The 19,301-nt window shown below is 42.6% G+C and overlaps 3 protein-coding genes and 2 pseudogenes across 6 annotated transcripts in view; 2 read left to right on the top strand and 3 right to left on the bottom strand.

Moving 5' to 3' along the window:
• Positions 1 to 12: 12 nt before the first annotated feature.
• On the top strand, positions 13 to 3,596 carry LOC129822164 (vacuolar protein sorting-associated protein 26B-like). Its single transcript, XM_055880198.1, has 6 exons — positions 13 to 783; positions 928 to 1,084; positions 1,383 to 1,547; positions 1,749 to 1,924; positions 2,018 to 2,160; positions 2,373 to 3,596. The coding sequence occupies exons 1-6, from the start codon at positions 561 to 563 to the stop codon at positions 2,508 to 2,510; spliced, it is 1,002 nt and encodes a 333-aa protein (XP_055736173.1). The 5' UTR covers positions 13 to 560; the 3' UTR covers positions 2,511 to 3,596.
• Positions 3,597 to 3,749: 153 nt separating this feature from the next.
• On the bottom strand, positions 3,750 to 6,686 carry thyn1 (thymocyte nuclear protein 1). 2 transcript variants are annotated; one of them, XM_055880201.1, is made up of 8 exons: positions 6,652 to 6,686; positions 5,638 to 5,691; positions 5,409 to 5,459; positions 5,049 to 5,263; positions 4,518 to 4,679; positions 4,337 to 4,432; positions 4,041 to 4,191; positions 3,750 to 3,930 (listed from the first exon to the last, which is right to left on the bottom strand). In XM_055880201.1, exons 3-8 carry the CDS (start codon positions 5,455 to 5,457, stop codon positions 3,884 to 3,886), a joined length of 720 nt encoding a protein of 239 aa, XP_055736176.1. In that variant the 5' UTR covers positions 5,458 to 5,459; positions 5,638 to 5,691; positions 6,652 to 6,686; the 3' UTR covers positions 3,750 to 3,883. The 2 variants fall into 2 exon arrangements, with proteins under 2 accessions (XP_055736176.1, XP_055736175.1); XM_055880200.1 differs by lacking the exon at positions 6,652 to 6,686 and having other exon boundaries at positions 5,638 to 5,904.
• Positions 5,998 to 14,954, top strand: LOC129822166 (isobutyryl-CoA dehydrogenase, mitochondrial-like; annotated as a pseudogene).
• LOC129822167 (serine/threonine-protein kinase 19-like) lies at positions 6,690 to 7,459 on the bottom strand (annotated as a pseudogene).
• A 463-nt stretch (positions 14,955 to 15,417) lies between the features above and the next one.
• The window catches only part of esamb (endothelial cell adhesion molecule b), a 94,246-nt gene continuing 90,362 nt past the window's right edge, over positions 15,418 to 19,301 (bottom strand). For all 3 annotated transcript variants that reach the window (XM_055880194.1, XM_055880196.1, XM_055880197.1), the window contains exon 7: positions 15,418 to 19,136. In XM_055880194.1, coding sequence (XP_055736169.1) covers positions 18,284 to 19,136 — 853 coding nt within the window. In that variant the 3' untranslated portion in view covers positions 15,418 to 18,283. The remainder of the gene's footprint in view (positions 19,137 to 19,301) is intronic.

Raw genomic sequence — 19,301 nt, 5'->3', positions numbered from 1 at the left:
GTCAACCAGACAACCCCGGAAGTGCAAAAACATAGGAAATGATCGCTTGCAACATTATGCTATTTCAGGAAAGATACAATTTAACAATTCAGTGCGAATAAAATTCTGAAGGAAACAATCAAGACTCACCACATTGTTAATCGGTTTCGATGAATGACGGATACATCTTGAGTTCGAGGGAAACGCAACATTCTTCAGTGTTTGTAGATATCACCATGCTTTGTAGTATTTAGGCTATTTATGTAATCGATAGGGATACGAAGATATGGTGCCGTATGTGTAATTTAATTGAATTTGAGAAGAGATACAAAGGTAAAATAACGCCTACATTTGCATATTTTTCGAGACCTCTCAGAAATACTACGTTCTGTGATCATTTCTGGTAACAAACAAGTTGGTGTTTTTGCACTTTCCGTCATTTCGAATGAACTACTGCATTTACTTTAGTAAGAAATAGGGCACTGAAAGTGTCACCTAAATTGGTCTTTAAAGATCTGTTCATGTTCAGATCCGATAACTCTTAACCTTGTTCATAAAACGGCACAGAAAAGAACACAAACATGAGTTTCTTCAGTTTTGGCCAAAGTGCAGAAATTGATGTAGTTCTGACTGATGCTGAGACGAGAAAGAAGGCTGAACATAAGACTGAAGATGGGAAGAAGGACAAATATTTCCTATTTTATGACGGGGAGACTGTGTCTGGAAAGATCAACGTTACACTGAAGAACCCTGGGAAAAGACTGGAACATCAAGGGATCAAAATCGAATTTGTAGGCCAGATTGGTGAGTATACATCTTACTTACATCCCTTTTCTGTTGGACTATTTGATCAACAACAGTAGTGTCATATGTGCCAATACGCCTAGATGCATTCTTCTATGAGGGAGTGATTCTATTGCGATGTGTATACCTGTCCTTCCTTCACAGAGCTGTACTACGACAGAGGAAACCATCATGAGTTTGTCTCCCTGGTGAAAGATCTTGCAAGGCCTGGAGAGCTTACTCAGTCACAGACCTTCGACTTTGAGTTCACCCATGTTGAGAAGCCCTATGAGACCTACACAGGCCAGAATGTGAAGCTGCGGTAAGGAAACATGCAGCCTGAACATTCTCTGCCAAAATAACTATTTCTTTATGGCTCACTCTTTAACCCAAGTTCACCTTTGACCTGTCAGTCATGTGCCTAGCACTACTTCCTCATCAAGAGTAAAGTTTGTGTGCTTCACATGCTCAAATGCATTGCATTACACACACAAATCATAATTACTGGTTATGATAATGACTATCTTCTTTTATAGCCTCAGGATGCAATGAGGATATGTTGTTGGATAACATCTGAGATTACAGCAGGTTTGCTCAGTGTCTGTTGGTTGTACTTGCAGGTATTTTCTGCGTGCCACGGTGAGCAGGAGACTGAATGACATCAGTAAAGAGATGGATATTGTGGTGCACACACTCAGCACGTACCCAGAGCTCAACTCGTCAATAAAAATGGAAGTTGGGATTGAAGACTGTCTCCACATTGAGTTTGAGTACAACAAATCCAAGTAAGGCTGAAATAGATTTTTAAAAATTCAACACCCTCAGTCACCTAATTTTTAAAAACTCAATTTACAAAAGAACAAAATGCCACCACCTCTAGTCACAGGAACATGCAGAAACCATTGTAGTTTAGAACCTTTCCTTTGACTATGTATTGTATTTTTGTGTTATAGCAGCCCTGTGACGATCTCTCCTGTCTTCTACAGGTACCACCTGAAAGACGTAATTGTGGGTAAGATCTACTTCCTGCTGGTGCGGATTAAGATAAAGCACATGGAGATTGACATCATCAAACGGGAGACAACTGGCACCGGTCCTAGTGTATACCATGAAAATGACACCATCGCCAAATATGAGATCATGGATGGGGCTCCTGTCCGGGGTAAAGGATATAGTGAAGTGGATTGTATGCTTTTGAAAATGGCAATGCTCAACTACCCATCAGGTCTGACTGAGTGTTTTTATTATGTTTAAGGAGAGTCAATTCCAATCCGGTTGTTTCTGGCTGGCTATGAGATGACCCCCACCATGCGAGACATTAATAAGAAGTTCTCTGTGCGTTACTACCTTAACCTGGTGCTGATTGATGAGGAGGAGAGACGCTACTTCAAACAGCAGGTATGGAACAGGGGCTTCTGATGGATAATTGTTAGCAGTAATCCCAGATAAAATGATGTGCCCTTAGAGGGAATTTATCAGGTGTCAGGTTCAACATGGCGTATCCACTGTGCTGCACTTTATATATTGCATTCCTATCTAGCATTAAATGTGTCCCTATGGAAATTTGTTAGTGATTAAGACAACGAGCTCAAGACCACTTCCTTCTCCAGGAAATCACACTGTGGAGGAAAGGGGATGTGGTGAGGAAGAGCATGTCGAGCCAGGCCACCATCGGAGCCCAGCGGTTCGAGGGCTCAGCCAGTTCCGAGAGCGCTCTGGAGAAGGCGGCGAGGGAGGACAGCGGCTAAAGCTGCCTCCACTCATTCTCCTCATAGAAGGAAAAGAAGTGGGGGCACCTGTCAGCTCACATGATCACTGATAAAGTAGCCCTGTTTATTAGGGCTGCTAAATAAAGGGATAAAGGAAAGATTAAGGGAAGACTGGAGGATGAGGCATTACAGGGGCCTAAAATTCCGCTGCAGGTCAACTCTCTCAATACACATATCCAGTGAAAGCAAAGCCGGCCACTTGTTTAGATCTCCCCCTGTGCGTGATACCCTAAAATGTAATATTATACTCTGTCTTCTTCAAATGATCAACTTTTTTCGTCAAAGTACATTTCTAGCTTTAGCTTTATATATGAATGGATTCTAACTCCGTATACAAAACTGTATTGTCATAGGGAGTTGAAGTCCTGAGTAACAGTGATGCATTTTGAAAACATTCCATACTCAGTCAAATGCATTCCTGACATTTTGATGTGGTCTGTCATAATGAAATCTGAAATTCTAACTTTGCACTGATTATATGTATCCATTGCTCCTCCACATACATATGCTCTCAGTCCTTGTGTAATGATTGCACAGTGAGATCATTGGAAGGTTTCTATTGCATTGTAAGTGTTATCTAATTTCTTTGAGTGAGAGGGCTGGATAAATGATTACTTACCCATTAATTTGTAAATCCCTCAAATAAGAGCCATTGAATCTCTCACCCACTTATGCCGTTAAACCATCATACAGTGAATAGCATTCAGATGGTGCCACAATATGACCATTACATTCACATGCGTTACCTAAGCATTCCAATAGTGTTAGGCAGGGATTTTAAGTGCTTGTATTTGAGGTCTGATAGTAAGGAGTCTTCTGTATCTTCCATGTTAGAGACTTGAAATGTTGTGCCTAAGTGTATCAATCTAGCAAATGAAATTTTGTTGACTCAATATGTTTAACACATCTTTTAGCCTTAGGTTTTCCTGTATTTTTTGTGCTCTAATCTATAACCCCTTTCCCCAAAACTTAAATACATTTGCCAAATGCCTTGTTATCCACAGACACGTTTTGGTATAGAAATAAGTTAATGTGTACGTGCACCTGATAAATATTTCACTGATGGATTGATTGCCTTTACTCTTGGAAATGAAAATTCTGCATGTTTAGACTGAAATGATCCCCTTTAGACAGTGAAGGCAAATACATGAACTGTCATAATAGTATAAACCTCTTTAATATTAGAAATAAACTCCAGGCTGTCTCTTGACAAACAGAAACCTTGAGACAATTTCCATTTAATACAAGCATAATGGTTCAATAGACCTCACCTACAGTCAACATATTAGCAGCAGCATCATCATCATACACAAGACAGGAAAACTTCTCTCCAGGTCATCTTGTCAAAATCTTCACAGTGGGTCATTGTCCTCTAAACTCAGGACAAATTCAAATTCCTCTGAGAAAAAAATAAAACATTTATGATTTTACTTACACAAAAGCTTGGTAAACCATGATGAGGTGGCAATTTGACAACCATATTACTCAGTGTCACTGATCTCCACGTACCACTGGTGAGGGGCTGGACAGACAGCCTAGCCCTGGTGAAGAGAGACATGCCATTCAGGGACCCGCCTTTGGTCTTGTGCTGCAGGTGGATCTTCTTCAACTCAGACAGAGGAATGAAGCGCTTTAACATCCTCTCAAACTGGACATCAACCTGGCAGTCAAACATGAAACAAGCCAGCAGAGCACTAGTACAGTTTAAATTGGATTGCGATAAAAAGCCCGTTACATATCAGTGATGTATCTTGATCTCAAGCCATTTGGAACACAAACAAATGTGAACATGAAAACATTCATACCATACTCCATTTGGGGTTGTCTGCCTTGCTGGAGGCGTCGTAATGGACATCTTTCTTGTCAAACTGAGTGTGGTCCACATAGGACTCCTTTACAATCTGGAAAAGAGAAAGCAGGTGAGAGGCACCATACCCGAAACACAGTGTATATTACAAACAGAAATAAGAACAGGTAGAGGCTCACCTTCATAACTCCAGCTATTCCAGGCTCCTTGCAGTTGCTGTGGTAGAAGAATGCATGCTGTCCCTCTTTCATGTCTCGCATGAAGTTACGGGCTTGGTAGTTCCGAACACCATCCCAACACCCAGTTTGGTTGGGAAGAGTCTTCAAATCCTCGATCCCAAACTGTGACATAGTAAAAGTAAGTAAGCCATAACGACCCATAGGGCAGGAGCCCATCTCTTGTTTCTGTATATCGTTAGGCAGCTTGATGTATAAGTATACACCCAGAACAAGATGCTAGTCTGTCGCAGGGAATTACTCCCAATCCATTCCATTTATGCTGAAAGTTAAGCAGATGCATTTGGTCCCATTTTTTTAACCCCCAACCTTCCAATCTAAGGGTGGACACATTAACCAAAAAGCCTCTGAGTTGGTAACAACTGTGACATGGAATAGCCTAGATATCATTTATCCTGAACAAGACATCACTATTGAGCAACAACAGGTCTTGATACAGATGACACCATCCTATTATTAAGCAGAATAGAATACCTTGACATCTATGCCATTTTCCAAGCGGCTCTCTGGCTCTGACTTCATCAGCCAGTGACAATACTGTGGTTGTTCAGGTGATTTTTTTGCCTTTGAACTCTCCTGTTTTCCAGTCTTTCCTGAACCTGAAGCTTTCCTCTTCCCCCTGACTGCCTGACCAACCTCCAATGGAGAGTCCTCACTGTGGGCATTAGTTTTTGTCTCTTCATCGTTGCCTGTGTAATACATTCCCTTATTAATAGCCCTTCTAAAATCAAATCATTATGGTTGTAAAGTGAGTGTGAAACAGTGTCAGGGATGTTGAAAAATCTTGCAATGGTATGTCATTCAGTGCACAGAAATGTGAACGCTTTTACTTACTGGATTGTAGTGTTCTTGTGGTTCCACGGGTTCTCATTTTAGGTGCCATGCCTGAGAGATGAAGTAATAACGTTAGTGGTTGGCTTTGAAGAACTAGAATCTTCAAGACCCATTCCAATGATATCTAACCATTGGTGCGTGACAGTAGGTGACATGATTTACAGCAACAACAAAAATAACGTGTTTCATTAAATCAGTTAATTATGAGGAGGGTTGCATTGTTACTTACTGGTACGTTGTATAGATGCAAATCGAAGTGGTCGGAACCATAAAACTCAGAACACTGCAAAAAGAAGGACTCTGAATGACGAAGAACTCCCGCGCTAGTGGCTACGTCAAAAGCATATGATGTAGAAACAATTCGCTTTAGTTTGTTTATCTGTTTAGGCCCCCTTAATGTATCTGGTTTAGGCAAGCAATTGACCTTAGGGTATATTTCGGTGGTTAATCAAATTACGAGAAAAATGTGCCCTTTCCTGAAAAAGTATAGAAGAAAACTAAGCAAGCACCCCAATATAACAACTACACGTATCTTGCGTAATGGAACTACATTTCCCCACAGCAGCGTGATATAACCAATAACTAACATGGCGGTCATGGGAACGTTATCTAGAGTTGTCAGACTGAGTTCTGCATCGGCAGAAGTCGACGGTTAATATTTAACAGCACACAGAGACGAGGAAAAGCTTCGTGTATTGACCGTAAGCATTTTGGGTTTCAAAATCGTTGGTAGAGTAATGCAGACTTGCACTACTATCCATCTGACGCGTTAGCTTAGTTGGGATGAGCTGAAAAGCTCTCTAAACTAGCTAACGTTAGCTGAGTAACGTTACTGTAACGTTAGTAGGTAACTGACTGCAGATACCGTTAGTGTTTTGTTTTTCATTGCCTAGTGTGCATTTTCCGGCAATGCATTCCTACTTAAGTACTAGTTAGTCATATTGACCACAGTTAGTAACGACAGACAGTAACAACTAACGTTATACTACCTAAGTCGTAATGTAACCTCTGGTGGTCAAGTTGTACTCAATCGTTATTTTGAAGCCAAAGTAGTCGTGTTGCTACAGTATTTAAAAAATATATATTTATTTTATTTATTTAATGAAACCTGACAAGATTTTATTTTACTCCATTGGCATTTCATCGACCTACAAGGTTTCACTTTGTACAATTGGCAGAAAAAAATCTTCCGCAATAACAAAGGATTAACCATAGATTAATTTGGTGTAACATGGCCACTCACCCTCAGAGCAACTGAACATGATTTCTTCCATGAAACAGGTCGTTATATCCATTCAGTCAGTTGAGTTCATTAGTCCACACGCCGTAACAATGTTCCTGAAGTTGTGGGTATACATTCTACTAGCTCTGCACCAATGAAGTCATGGATGTGGTACTTGATCTGGAATTGAATCTGTGAGTTGGTCTGTCTCTCCTCCAGGATTAAGACTAAGTTATATTTGGATGTCTTAACCATGCCCACTACAGCTTTACGACCCTGTACTAGGTACTTGGTGAATCTGACAGTTGGGGATAGAGAGCTACCAGCATCCCTGTCAGAACCCACGACTTCACCAGTTGCGTTCTCTGAGCCTGTGAAGAGAAACTCCTTGAGCATTTTGTCTTTGTTGAATCTCAGGTTGTTGCAGAAGGTCAGCACTTTCTCCAGGAACTTCTCCACTGTGCCCAGTGTCCATCTCCCCTCCTCCCTGGCCAGGACTTTAGCCTTATAGTCTGCAGCGAACACCAACCCAAAGACCTCAGCGTCAAAGCCCAGCTGGAACATCAACACCTCCCCTATTCCCTCAAGTCACTCAGCTGCATGTCCACTTGGGTCGAACCATTGTGTATAGTTGGTGTTTCAGGATAATTTGTGGAAGGGCGTCATTGAAGAGTTTGCGTGAGAATAATGTTATATGGTCCTGCAGGTCGGCTTTGACGTCCAGTGGTCCCTCTTCTCCATTGTTGACAGCACCAAACTGCTTCTCATTGCCAACTCTTCGTTTCTTCACTTTAAACGTGTCTGGTATACGGCCCTGTTTTCTGTTCATAACTGACATAAAGTAATCATTGCTGTAGCAACTCCTCGTCAAACAAGATTTTCAAATAGTTTTTATGTTGATGTACACTGCTCAAAAAAATAAAGGGAACACTTAAACAACACAATGTAACTCCAAGTCAATCACACTTCTGTGAAATCAAACTGTCCACTTAGGAAGCAACACTGATTGACAATAAGTTTCACATGCTGTTGTGCAAATGGAATAGACAAAAGGTGGAAATTATAGGCAATTAGCAAGACACCCCCCAAAAAGGAGTGATTCTGCAGGTGGTGACCACAGACCACTTCTCAGTTCCTATGCTTCCTGGCTGATGTTTTGGTCACTTTTGAATGCTGACGGTGCTCTCACTCTAGTGGTAGCATGAGACGGAGTCTACAACCCACACAAGTGGCTCAGGTAGTGCAGCTCATCCAGGATGGCACATCAATGCGAGCTGTGGCAAGAAGGTTTGCTGTGTCTGTCAGCGTAGTGTCCAGAGCATGGAGGCGCTACCAGGAGACAGGCCAGTACATCAGGAGACGTGGAGGAGGCCGTAAGAGGGCAATAACCCAACAGCAGGACCGCTACCTCCGCCTTTGTGCAAGGAGGAGCACTGCCAGAGCCCTGCAAAATGACCTCCAGCAGGCCACAAATGTGCATGTGTCTGCTCAAATGGTCAGAAACAGACTCCTTGAGGGTGGTATGAGGGCCCAACGTCCACAGGTGGGGGTTGTGCTTACAGCCCAACACCGTGCAGGACGTTTGGCATTTGCCAGAGAACACCAAGATTGGCAAATTCGCCACTGGCGCCCTGTGGTCTTCACAGATGAAAGCAAGTTCACACTGAGCACATGAGCACATGTGACAGACGTGACAGAGTCTGGAAACGCCGTGGAGAACGTTCTGCTGCCTGCAACATCCTCCAGCATGACCGGTTTGGCGATGGGTCAGTCATGGTGTGGGGTGGCATTTCTTTGTGGGGCCGCACAGCCCTCCATGTGCTCGCCAGAGGTAGCCTGACTGCCCATAGGTACCGAGATGAGATCCTCAGACCCCTTGTGAGACCATATGCTGACACATGCACATTTGTGGCCTGCTGGAGGTCATTTTGCAGGGCGCTGGCAGTGCACCTCCTTGCACAAAGGCGGAGGTAGCGGTCCTGCTGCTGGGTTGTTGCCCTCCTACGGCCTCCTCCACGTCTCCTGATGTACTGGCCTGTCTCCTGGTAGCGCCTCCATGCTCTGGACACTACGCTGACAGACACAGCAAACCTTTTTGCCACAGCTCGCATTGATGTGCCATCCTGGATGAACTGCACTACCTGAGCCACTTGTGTGGGTTGTAGACTCCGTCTCATGCTACCACTAGAGTGAGAGCACCGCCAGCATTCAAAAGTGACCAAAACATCAGCCAGGAAGCATAGGAACTGAGAAGTGGTCTGTGGTCACCACCTGCAGAATCACACCTTTTTTGGGGGTGTCTTGCTAATTGCCTATAATTTCCACCTTTTGTCTATTCCATTTGCACAACAGCATGTGAAATGTATTGTCAATCAGTGTTGCTTCCTAAGTGGACAGTTTGATTTCACAGAAGTGGGATTGACTTGGAGTTACATTGTGTTGTTTAAGTGTTCCCTTTATTTTTTTGAGCAGTGTATATAGAGAAAAGAGTCGGCCCGAGAATTGAACCCTGTGGCACACCCATAGACTGCTAGAGGTCCGGACAACAGGCCCTCTAATTTGACACACTGAACTCTCTAGGAAGTAGTTGGTGAACCAGGCGAGGCAGTCATTTGAGAAGCAGTCTTGAGGTTGGCTTCTGTCCCAGGGTTGCCATGTACAGCTAAAAAAAAAAAAAAATTTCAGCAAGAGAGGAGTTGCCATATTTATACAATAAAACCTTTTTCCATAATGTTATCGAGCCAATTAAGAAGGAATATCGTAGTAACTTTTATAATGATGTTTTGAAGCAAAATTCTTAATAATAATTATTGTGAGCTATGTATGACATGACGTAATAAAGGAATTTGAAGATGTCGCAACAGAAAAGATAATTTGCCCTTAAACTCGCCAGATATTTTTTTTTATCAATGGATGTCGATTTAACTAATTTGACTGCTATGATAAGGCACAAGGCGGTATGGTATATGGCCAATATACCACGCTACACGGAGTGCTTGGATACATTTGTTAGCCTTGGTATATTGGCCGTATACCACAAACCCCGGGGGTGCGTTATTGCGATTATAAACTGGTTACCATAATTGTATTTTTTTTGTCATACCCGTGGTATATGGTCTGATCTATATCACGGCTTTCAGACAATCCGCATTCAGGGCTTGAATCAGGTTAATGTTTGTAAATAAATCCCCTTTGCTTATGTGTTTAACTATAGATAAATCCAAAAGGAGAGTTTGAGTGATGAAAGTTGGACAGAGGATCTCAATCTCTGAGCAAGAAACACTTGGAAGAACATAAACTAATGTTAGGCTATTTTCTGGAAATTGTGCTATTATGTGCCAGATGTTAAGACTATAACGTTTTATAAATGGCCCATTTGCAAGATTGACTTGTCATTTCAATAGGCATAGGCCTACAGACTAAAATCTGGGTTTACAAAAGTATTCATCCATCTTGGTGTTTTTCCTATTTTGTTGCATTACAACCTGTAATTTAAATGGATTTGTATTTGTATTTCATGTAATAAACATACACAAAATAGTCCAAATTGGTGAAGTGAAATGAAAAAAATAACTTGTTTCAAAAAATTCAAAACAATAAAAAACTGAAAAGTGGTGCGTCCATATGTATTCACCCCATTTGCTATGAAGCCCCTAAATAAGATCTGGTGCAACCAATTACCATCAGAAGTCACATAATTAGTTAGATTGTACACAGGTGGACTTTATTTAAGTGCCACATGATCTCAGGTTAGAAAGGTACCAGAGTCTGTAACACCACTAAGCAAGCGGCACCATGAAGACCTAGGAGCTCTCCAAACAGGTCAGGGACAAAGTTGTGGAGAAGTACAGATCAGGGTTGGGTTCTAAAAAAAATATCCAAAACTTTGAACATCCCACGGAGCACCATTAAATCCATTATTAAAAAATGGAAAGAATATGGCACCACAATAAACCTACCAAGAGAGGGCCGGCCACCAAAACTCACAGACCAGGCTGTTACGTTCCCCAGTTTCTGTGTTGTAGTTTGTGTATTTGAGTGAGTGTTTCAGGAGATGGCTTCCTGAATTCTCCCCAAGCAGCTGATTGTTCAGCCCCATTGATGATTGGAGCTGACCCTGCCCCCTCAAGTTACAGCTGTATCCCATTAGACTCCTTCTCCAGCTATAAAAAACAGTGTTCTGTTGCTCAGAAAAAGAGATCATAACTGGGAGATCTTTGCTGAGAGAGGAGGCTGAGGGTGATATACTGTGTTGGTTGTTCTCAGAGGGAGATGATTAGTGTGACCTGTATTGGTTGATTGGTTATGTCTTTTGTGTGTCAATAGGACGCAGTGTTTTGATTATTGAAATTGTTTGGATAATTCTGTTTCATTTGTTCCCAGGGGGGAAGGGGAAGGCACCTAGGGAGTGCTTAGGCAAGAGGCCTGCGGGCATACATATACCCGTAGTATATTCACTGTCTAGGCACACTAGGTAAGACCTGGGCGTACCACCCCCTGTATTTTGGTTAGCGCATCAGGTGGTGCTAAGTTAGGTAAGTAGTGGGTAGGCAGGTAAGGTAGGAGAGGGGGCTTTGATATTTACTTTCTTTGCTTTGGTTCCATCCAGCCCTTTTCCCCATATTACCGTGTGAAGGAATACATTCCTAGTAAACGGTAAATTCTCTGCTTTTGTCATCCTTACTCACACCTACAGTCCATACCTCTTTCATTTCACGGGGAGTTGAGTTGTAGCAGGGTGTTGCGTTCCCTCTTAGAGTTGTGTGTAACACAGGCAAGGAGGGCATTGATCAGGGAGACAACAAAGAGACCAAAGATAACCCTGAAGGAGCTGCAAAGCTCCACAGTGGAGATTGGAGTATCTGTCCATAGGACCACTAAGCTGTACACTCCACAGAGCTGGGCTTTACGGAAGAGAAAAAATGTCAATGCTTAAAGAAAGAAATAAGCAAACACGTTTGGTGTTTGCCAAAAGGCATGTGGGAGACTCCCCAAACATATGGAAGAAGGTACTTGGGTCAGATGAGACCTAAATTGAGCTTTTTGGCCATCAAGGAAAATGCTATGTCTGGTGCAAACCCAACACCTCTCATCACCCTGAGAACACCATCCCCACACTGAAGCATGGTGGTGGCAGCATCATGCTGTGGGTATGTTTTTCATAGGCAGGGACTGGGAAACTGGTCAGAATTGAAGAAATTATGGATGGCGCTAAATACAAGGAAATCCTAGAGGGAAACCTGTTTGTCTTCCAGAGATTTGAGACTGAGACAGAGGTTCACCTTCCAGCAGGACAATGACCCTAAGCATACTGCTAAAGAAGCAATTGAGTGGTTTAAGGGGAAACATTTAAATGTCTTGGAATGGCCTAGTCAAAGCCCAGACCTCAATCCAATTGAGAATCTGTGGTATGACTTAAAGATTGCTGTACACCAGCAGAACAAACTGTTGGATATACTCTGTGTGCAGTGAACGCAAGTGAAGTGACACAATTTCCCTAGTTAATATTGCCTGCTAACATGAATTTATTTTAACTAAATATGCAGGTTTAAAAAATATACTTCTGTGTATTGATTTTAAGAAAGGCATTGATGCTTATGGTTAGGTATATTCGTGCAATGATTGTGCTTTTTTCGCGAATGTGCTTAAATCATCCCCCTTTTGGCGAAGTAGGTTGTGATTTCAATGATAAATTAACAGGCACCGCATTGATTATATGCAACGCAGGACAAGCTAGTTAACCTAGTAATATCATCAACTATGTGTAGTTAACTAGTGATTATGTGAAGATTGATTGTTTTTAAAAAGATAAGTTTAATATTAGCTAGCAACTTTCCATGCTGCACTCGCGTAACAGGTGGTCAGCCTGCCATGCAGTTTCCTTGTGGAATGCAATGTAATCGGCGTCCAAAAAGGCCGATTACCGATTTGTTATGAAAACTTGAGTACGGGTGTTCATTAATGGATGCTTATTTCTGTGCAGCATGTGTAACTGGATGATTGACACCTTCGGCAACACTGAGCAGAGGGAGAAGTTCTGCCCTGAGCTTTGTACGATGGACAAGTTTGCCTCTTATTGTCTCACTGAACCAGGTTGGTATTTTGTCTTAATCTTTCTAGTATGTGATAGTGTGTCTTGCATTGACACCATGAACCTGTATAATGTGGTTATGAAGCAGTTTTATTTCTGAATCTTTTTGTCTTATTGAATCTCATTTCAGGCAGTGGCAGTGATGCTGCTTCGTTACTCACTACTGCAAAGTTGGAAGGAGACCATTATATCCTCAATGGTTCCAAGGTACTGTTTTTAATTCATAGCTGATAGAATAAATAGTGATATAAAGTGGAAGTTCCTGTCTCACTGTGTATGTGTCTTACTGCAGGCCTTCATCAGTGGAGGAGGAGACACAGACGTGTACATAGTAATGTGTCGGACGGGAGGGAAAGGTCCCAAGGGGATCTCCTGTGGTGGTGGAGAAAGACACTCAGCTTTGGCAAGAAGGAGAAAAAGGTAGCTGGCATTTGATTGATGTTGATATTGTCTTAAATTGGTCATTTTGAATACAATCATTATGTCTTATAAACTGTAAAGCAGGAACCTACAAACTTACATGGTCTGTAGTTCATGTCCAAGTAAAGCCATGTCCACAAGTGGGCATAGTTGAGTCATAGTCATGTTGAAGCCCTGAGGGATGCAGTGATTCTCCAACTGAGGCCTCTATTCTCTCTCTCCAGGTGGGATGGAACTCAGCCAACTAGAGCAGTGATCTTAGAGGACTGCCACGTCTCAGTGACCAGTCGGCTGGGTCAGGAGGGACAGGGCTTCAACATTGCTATGAGAGGCCTGAACGGAGGCAGGATCAATATTGGTGAGATGGCACCAGATTTACCTTTTGTTTCAATGATTATTTGATGGCCATCTATATATTTCTCTCAAGTCGGTTTTGCTTAACCCATTTTATTCACAGGTTTTGAAAACACAACCAATGCTCAGGTGTCAGCTACATTAAATTACATTGGGTTTATCTGCCTGCAGCCTCTTGTTTTCTTGGGGCGGCACATGCATGTGTACAGCTGGCGAGAGTTCACCTGTTAGTACGCAAGCAGTTTGGAGACTCCAACAACCAGGTAAGCATCCCATCAAGTCTACGGCTTTGAATTGGGAAAGACCTTTAGTAATCCAATAGGATATTTGATTCTGAGTTCCTGCAGTTTAAGTTGGCAGAGATGGCAACCAAGCTAGTGGCGTCATGTCTGTTGCTACGCACGTCTGATGCTGTGTCCCTCTGCTCCATGGCCAAACTCTTTGTCACTTACGAGTGCTCCAACGTGAGTCAATATTATCTCTTAAAATGGTTCTTATGGATAGACCCCAAATAATTATGAAAATACTGTTATTTTAGTATTTACTGTAAAACTTCCATTAGCTATTAGCCTGGGTGTGTATTTGCTTAAACTGCAGCAGACTTGTTTTGACATGCAGGGATCAGTCATTCAACGCAAGGTAGAGATGCAGTGAAATTCCACTGCAGCAGACCTGCAAAATGCAGACAGTACACGATTAATTACACTTTTTTGGGACCCAGAGCTTATTATAGGCCAGTGTTTATTTGCTAAAATGTGAAATGATGCCCGGCCATTAAGAGACCGTTGCTTGTTGGAGACTCAACATTTAATGGACCTTTTACAGTAAGTGGTCTCCTTTTGCACACTGGTAATGATGTCCAGCTACATCGGATAGTCCACATCTCTCACACACATCAGTATCTCTGCCCTCAACAGATCTGTAACCAGGCACTCCAGATGCATGGTGGATACAGTTACCTCAAAGCCTACGCTGTTCAGCAGTATGTCCGGGACATCAGAGTACACCAGATACTGGAGGGTATGTATACACCTTGCTTACCATGACAAAGCTGTCCTTCTGAAATTCTGCTTTATAACAGATGGTTATCAGTATTTGAATGGTAATGCACACCTCTTTATAAACTTAGGTACTGTTGTTGCACTGACAAATTACTGACGTTTTACCCTTTTTATATTTCCTTTCTCTTTCAGGAGGAAATTAAGTGATGCGGATGATAATTGCCAGAAGTTTACTGTCAGTCTGGATAAATGTAATGCCATGGGCCATCCAAAAATGGACTTTCTCCTGTCTTGAAGGGATGGTGGTGTTTGACTGTGACTGGATCCTTCAAGTGTCTTGAACTCACCCTCTTTTAAAGGGGGTGTCATTAGGTCCTCCTGTCCTGTTTGCATGGAATTAAATAATGTTATGTAAACAAACATGTTTGGTTCTTGCAATAAAAAACAATGCATCTATATCAGATGGCTAGTTTGACATCATGGCCTCTCCTGCAAAGTGGCCTTTCATGTGTATTCAGTTATGATGGCAACATTTGAAACATGAGCAAGTTTGGTTCTCATGACACAATTCCAGTTTAATCCTAAAACAAATGTATCTAGGCGGGTTGGATGACTGCAAAGTTTCATGTATGGTGTGTGTACTATAATATTTGGTGCTCAAATGTGACTGGATTATCAGTCATTTACACTCAAAATAAAACTGTCTGACAGCACTAGATAAGTTTAAATGTTGTGCATTTTCTCAGCTATGGTACTACATTACGATAAACCATGTTTTATTTAAAGTTTTAAAGATCCAATGCAGCTGTTTTCTCAATTTCAAATTATTTCTGGGTAACAATTACATACCTACTGTGATGGAAATTCTTGTTCGATGTGGAAAAAAATTGTTCTTACACTGAACGGCCATGATCATTTTCTCATTTTCACAATTTCACAGTATTATTCCAACCTCAGAACACAGGAAAATCACATTTGACTGCACTGGGCCTTTGAGTTAAGGGAAAAATATTTAAAATGCAGGAATCTCAGCCATTGAACAAACATTATAAATGAATTATACATTCCAACTACCTAATTAAGATTAATATATTCTCTCAGTATACATGAATGTGATAAAACCACAATATTCTGTAATATAAGTCGTTCTTATTAGATAGATATACAAGTATGGGTCAACGCTTTGTCTTTAAACATTTCCAGTATTGAAATTGTATAAAATACCTGGATAGAGCATGTATGGCAGGTTTTACTGGAGTTGTAACAAATCAACATGAACAGTTGGCCTGAGAAGAAGACTGTCAAGGAGGACTAAGGGAGTGTGCTTTACTGCATATCAGGTATTTGCGTGTGTGTGAAGTTAAATGTTTAACCCATCTCTGGGCAGTGATGTGCTTTCAAGTGTCAACATGATGTGAGTTCATGAGCATGTTCTCTTCAGACAACACCTCCCTTATCAATGTCCATGTCAACATGTCATAACTGGCATATAACAAACAATTTTACACAATGTATATAAGTCAAACCTGTCAAATACAGTGCATTTGGAAAGCATTCAGACCTTGTGACTTTTTCCACATTTTGTTATGTTACAGCCTTATTCTAAAATGGATTATATTGTTTTTTCCCCCATATCAATCTACACACAAGACCCCATAATAACAAAACAAAAACAGATTTTTAGAAATGTTTGCAAATGTATAAAAAAATTATTGAAAAATCACATTTACATAAGTATTCAGATGCTTTGTTGAAGCACCTTTGGCAGTGATTACAGCCTAGAGTCTTCTTGGTTATGACGCTACAAGCTTGGCACAATTGTATTTGGGGAGTTTCTCCCATTCTCTGCAGATCCTCTCAAGCTCTGTCAGGATGGATGGGGAGCATCGCTGCACAGCTATTTTCAGGTCTCCAGAGATGTTAGATTGGGTTCAAGTCTGGGCTCTGGCTGGGCCACTCAAGGACATTCAGAGACTTGCCCCGAAGCCACTCCTGCATTGTCTTGGCTGTGTGCTTAGGGTCGTTGACCTGTTGAAACGTGAACAATCGCCTCAGTCTGAGGTCCTGAGCGCTCTGGAGGTTTTAATCAAGGATCTATGTACATTGCTCTGTTCATCTTTCCCTCGATCCTGACTAGTCTCCCAGTCCCTGCCACTGAAAAACATCCCCACAGCATGATGCTGCAACGACCATCCTACACCGTAAGGATGGTGCCAGGTTTCCTCCAGACGTGACGCTTGGCATTCAGGCCAAATATTTCAATCTTGGTTTCATCAGAGAATCTTATTTCTAATGGTCTGAGAGTCTTTAGGTACCGTTTGGCAAACTCCAAGTGGGCTGTTGTGGCTTTCACTGAAGAGTGGCTTCTGTCTGGCCACTCTACCATAAAGGCCTGATTGGTGGAGTGCTGCAGAGATGGGAGAACCTTCCAGAAGGACAACCATCTCCACAGAGGAACTCTGAAGCTTTGTCAGGGTGACCATCGGGTTCTTGGACAACTCCCTGACCAAGGCCCTTCTCCCCCTGCTTGCTCATTTTGGTCAGGCGGCCAGCTCTAGGAAAAGTCTTGGTGGTTCCAAACTTCTTCCATTTAAGAATGATGCAGGCCACTGTGTTCTTGGGGACCTTCAATGCTGCAGAAATGTTTTTGTACCTACCCTTCCTCAGATCTGTCTCAACACAATCCTGTCTCGGAGCTCTAAGGACAATTCCTTCGACCTCATGACTTGGTTTTTGCTCTGACATGCACTGTCAACTGTGAGACCTTATAAAGACAGGTGTGTGCCTTTCCAAATCATGTCCAATCAATTGAATTTACCACAGGTTGACTCCAATCAAGTTGTAGAAACATCTTAAGGATGATCAATGGAAACATGATGGAACCTGAGCTCAACTTAGTGTCTCATAGCAAAGGGTCTGAATACATATTTAAATAAGGTATTTATGTTTAGTTTTTTTATATACATTTGCAAAAATTTCTAGAAATCAGTTTGCTTCGTCATTATGGGTTTTGTGTGTAGGTTGATGAGGATACATTTTCATATAATCCACTTTAGAATAAGGCTGTAACATAACAAAATGTGGAAAAAGTCAAAGGGGTCTGAATACTTTCCAAATGCACTGCATACCGATTCAACAACCTCTTCACAAACAACTTGTGTTTTAGAGAATAATTAAGCAATAAGCCCCGGGGGGGGGGGGGGTGCGGCATATGGTCAATATCCCAAGACTATCTGTTCTTATGCAATATGCAAAGTGGAGTGCCTGGATATAGCCCTTAGCCGTGGTATATTGGCCATATACCACAAACCCCCAAGGTGTCTTATTCCTATAATAAATCGGTTACCAACGTAGAGCAGTAAAAAGATATACGGTCTGATATACCACGGCTGTCAGCCAATCAGCATTCAGGGCTCGAACCACCCAGTTTATAAAAGGCCTTAAAGAATATAGAATAGGCCTTGTTTTAACCTTAAAGAATCTGAGCATGGCAAATAAAAGCAAAAACATTTAGCAAAAAAGATTTGAAAACAGCTAAAATAATCAAAACAAATCAATTAAGTCTTTGAACTTGTGCAGACTTGAATACAGGGGATTCCACAAGTGTCTTCTTCAGCATGAGCTATTCTTTCTACTCTGAACATAATATTGAACGATCACAATAAAAAAGTGTTTTTAATTCCAAGCAAATCCTTCTCTACTCTATGCAATGTTCCTTTGAGGAAGTCTTTATCCATTTGCTTCAGTTTTTTGTGTTCAGTAGTAAAACGGGAGACCCTCCAGTGGGCTATACCAGTGATCCAGCCTGGCTCTGAGAGGGCACCATGACGGGCACAGCACCCATACGGGCCAGGGTGGCGGAGCTGATGGGCGAGGTGAGAGGGCGTGGTACCTGGGGCTGGGCCCCCTCAGTCTTGTCGGGGTCTGTGACCTTGTGGCCAGGTGGGGAATGGGATCCAGGTGGGGAATGAAGTGGGGCACCGTTAGAACTGGAGGATCTGCTGTGTCCATAGTGAGGCATGCTACTGATGCTGGGGGGTCGGCTGTGGTTGGAACTGGGAGGTTGGCTGTGCCTGTGTGGAGAAGGGGCGCCGATATTGTTAGAACTTGGGGGTCGACTGTGCCCCTGGGGGGAGGGGGCACCAATGTTGTTAGAACTATGGGGTCTGCTGTACCCATGTGGAGAGGTGACACCAACATGGTTAAAACTGGGTGGTTGACTGAACCCATGGGGAGGAGTGTCAACAATGATATTAGTGGTGAGGAGCCGGGTGTGGCCAGGGGGTGGAGTCCCACTGATGTGCTTAGAACTGGGGGGTCGACTGTGCCCTTGTGGATAGGTGGCATCAATGTTGTTAGCAACACAGAGGGGTCTGGTGTGCCTGGGTGGAAGTGTGCCACTGATGTACCCTGGGAGGCCCTGCAGGGGGTTGAGCTCTCCAGGCCGAAGGCGGTAGGCGTTGAGCACAGAGCCTGTGTCAGAGGCCGGTGCAGTGGGGTAGGGGAAGTTTTTTAGCTGCTGGGCGTCTCCCGGATGGGGGCTCGTGGCTATGGATGACAGCGTGCCATTTTTGGAGATGATGTCTGAGCCTGTGCCACTCTTTGCCCAGGAAACACGCTTGGGTGCCTGGGCATCCTCCCTGTGATGGATAGACAGAGAGCCAATGAGAAAACACCAACCAAGATCATATCACATGCTACACACATCCTCCAACCATCAACCTGCAGAAATGGAATTAGAACACCTGCATTGTCCATGGTAGAGTCCTAGTAGTTGTACATCCCGTGGTGTTTAACAACTGCAC

Source organism: Salvelinus fontinalis, chromosome 24 (assembly GCF_029448725.1).
Source record: "Salvelinus fontinalis isolate EN_2023a chromosome 24, ASM2944872v1, whole genome shotgun sequence".
NCBI lineage: Eukaryota > Metazoa > Chordata > Actinopteri > Salmoniformes > Salmonidae > Salvelinus > Salvelinus fontinalis.
The sequence above is the reverse complement of the archived record's forward strand: the minus strand, read 5'-3'. Positions and strand labels throughout refer to the sequence as shown.

What these genes read in the sequence shown, in the direction of transcription:
- LOC129822164 (XM_055880198.1), top strand. Translation starts at nt 561, where the DNA reads ATGAGTTTCTTCAGTTTTGGCCAAAGTGCAGAAATTGATGTAGTTCTG. An exon ending in CGAATTTGTAGGCCAGATTG is followed by an intron (nt 784 to 927) that starts GTGAGTATACAT and finishes CTTCCTTCACAG; the next exon opens with AGCTGTACTACGACAGAGGA. An exon ending in TTTGAGTACAACAAATCCAA is followed by an intron (nt 1,548 to 1,748) that starts GTAAGGCTGAAA and finishes TGTCTTCTACAG; the next exon opens with GTACCACCTGAAAGACGTAA.
- thyn1 (XM_055880201.1), bottom strand. Translation starts at nt 5,457, where the DNA reads ATGGCACCTAAAATGAGAACCCGTGGAACCACAAGAACACTACAATCC. An exon ending in AAAATGGCATAGATGTCAAG is followed by an intron (nt 4,680 to 5,048) that starts GTATTCTATTCT and finishes ACTATGTCACAG; the next exon opens with TTTGGGATCGAGGATTTGAA. An exon ending in TGTCCAGCCCCTCACCAGTG is followed by an intron (nt 3,931 to 4,040) that starts GTACGTGGAGAT and finishes TTTTTTTCTCAG; the next exon opens with AGGAATTTGAATTTGTCCTG.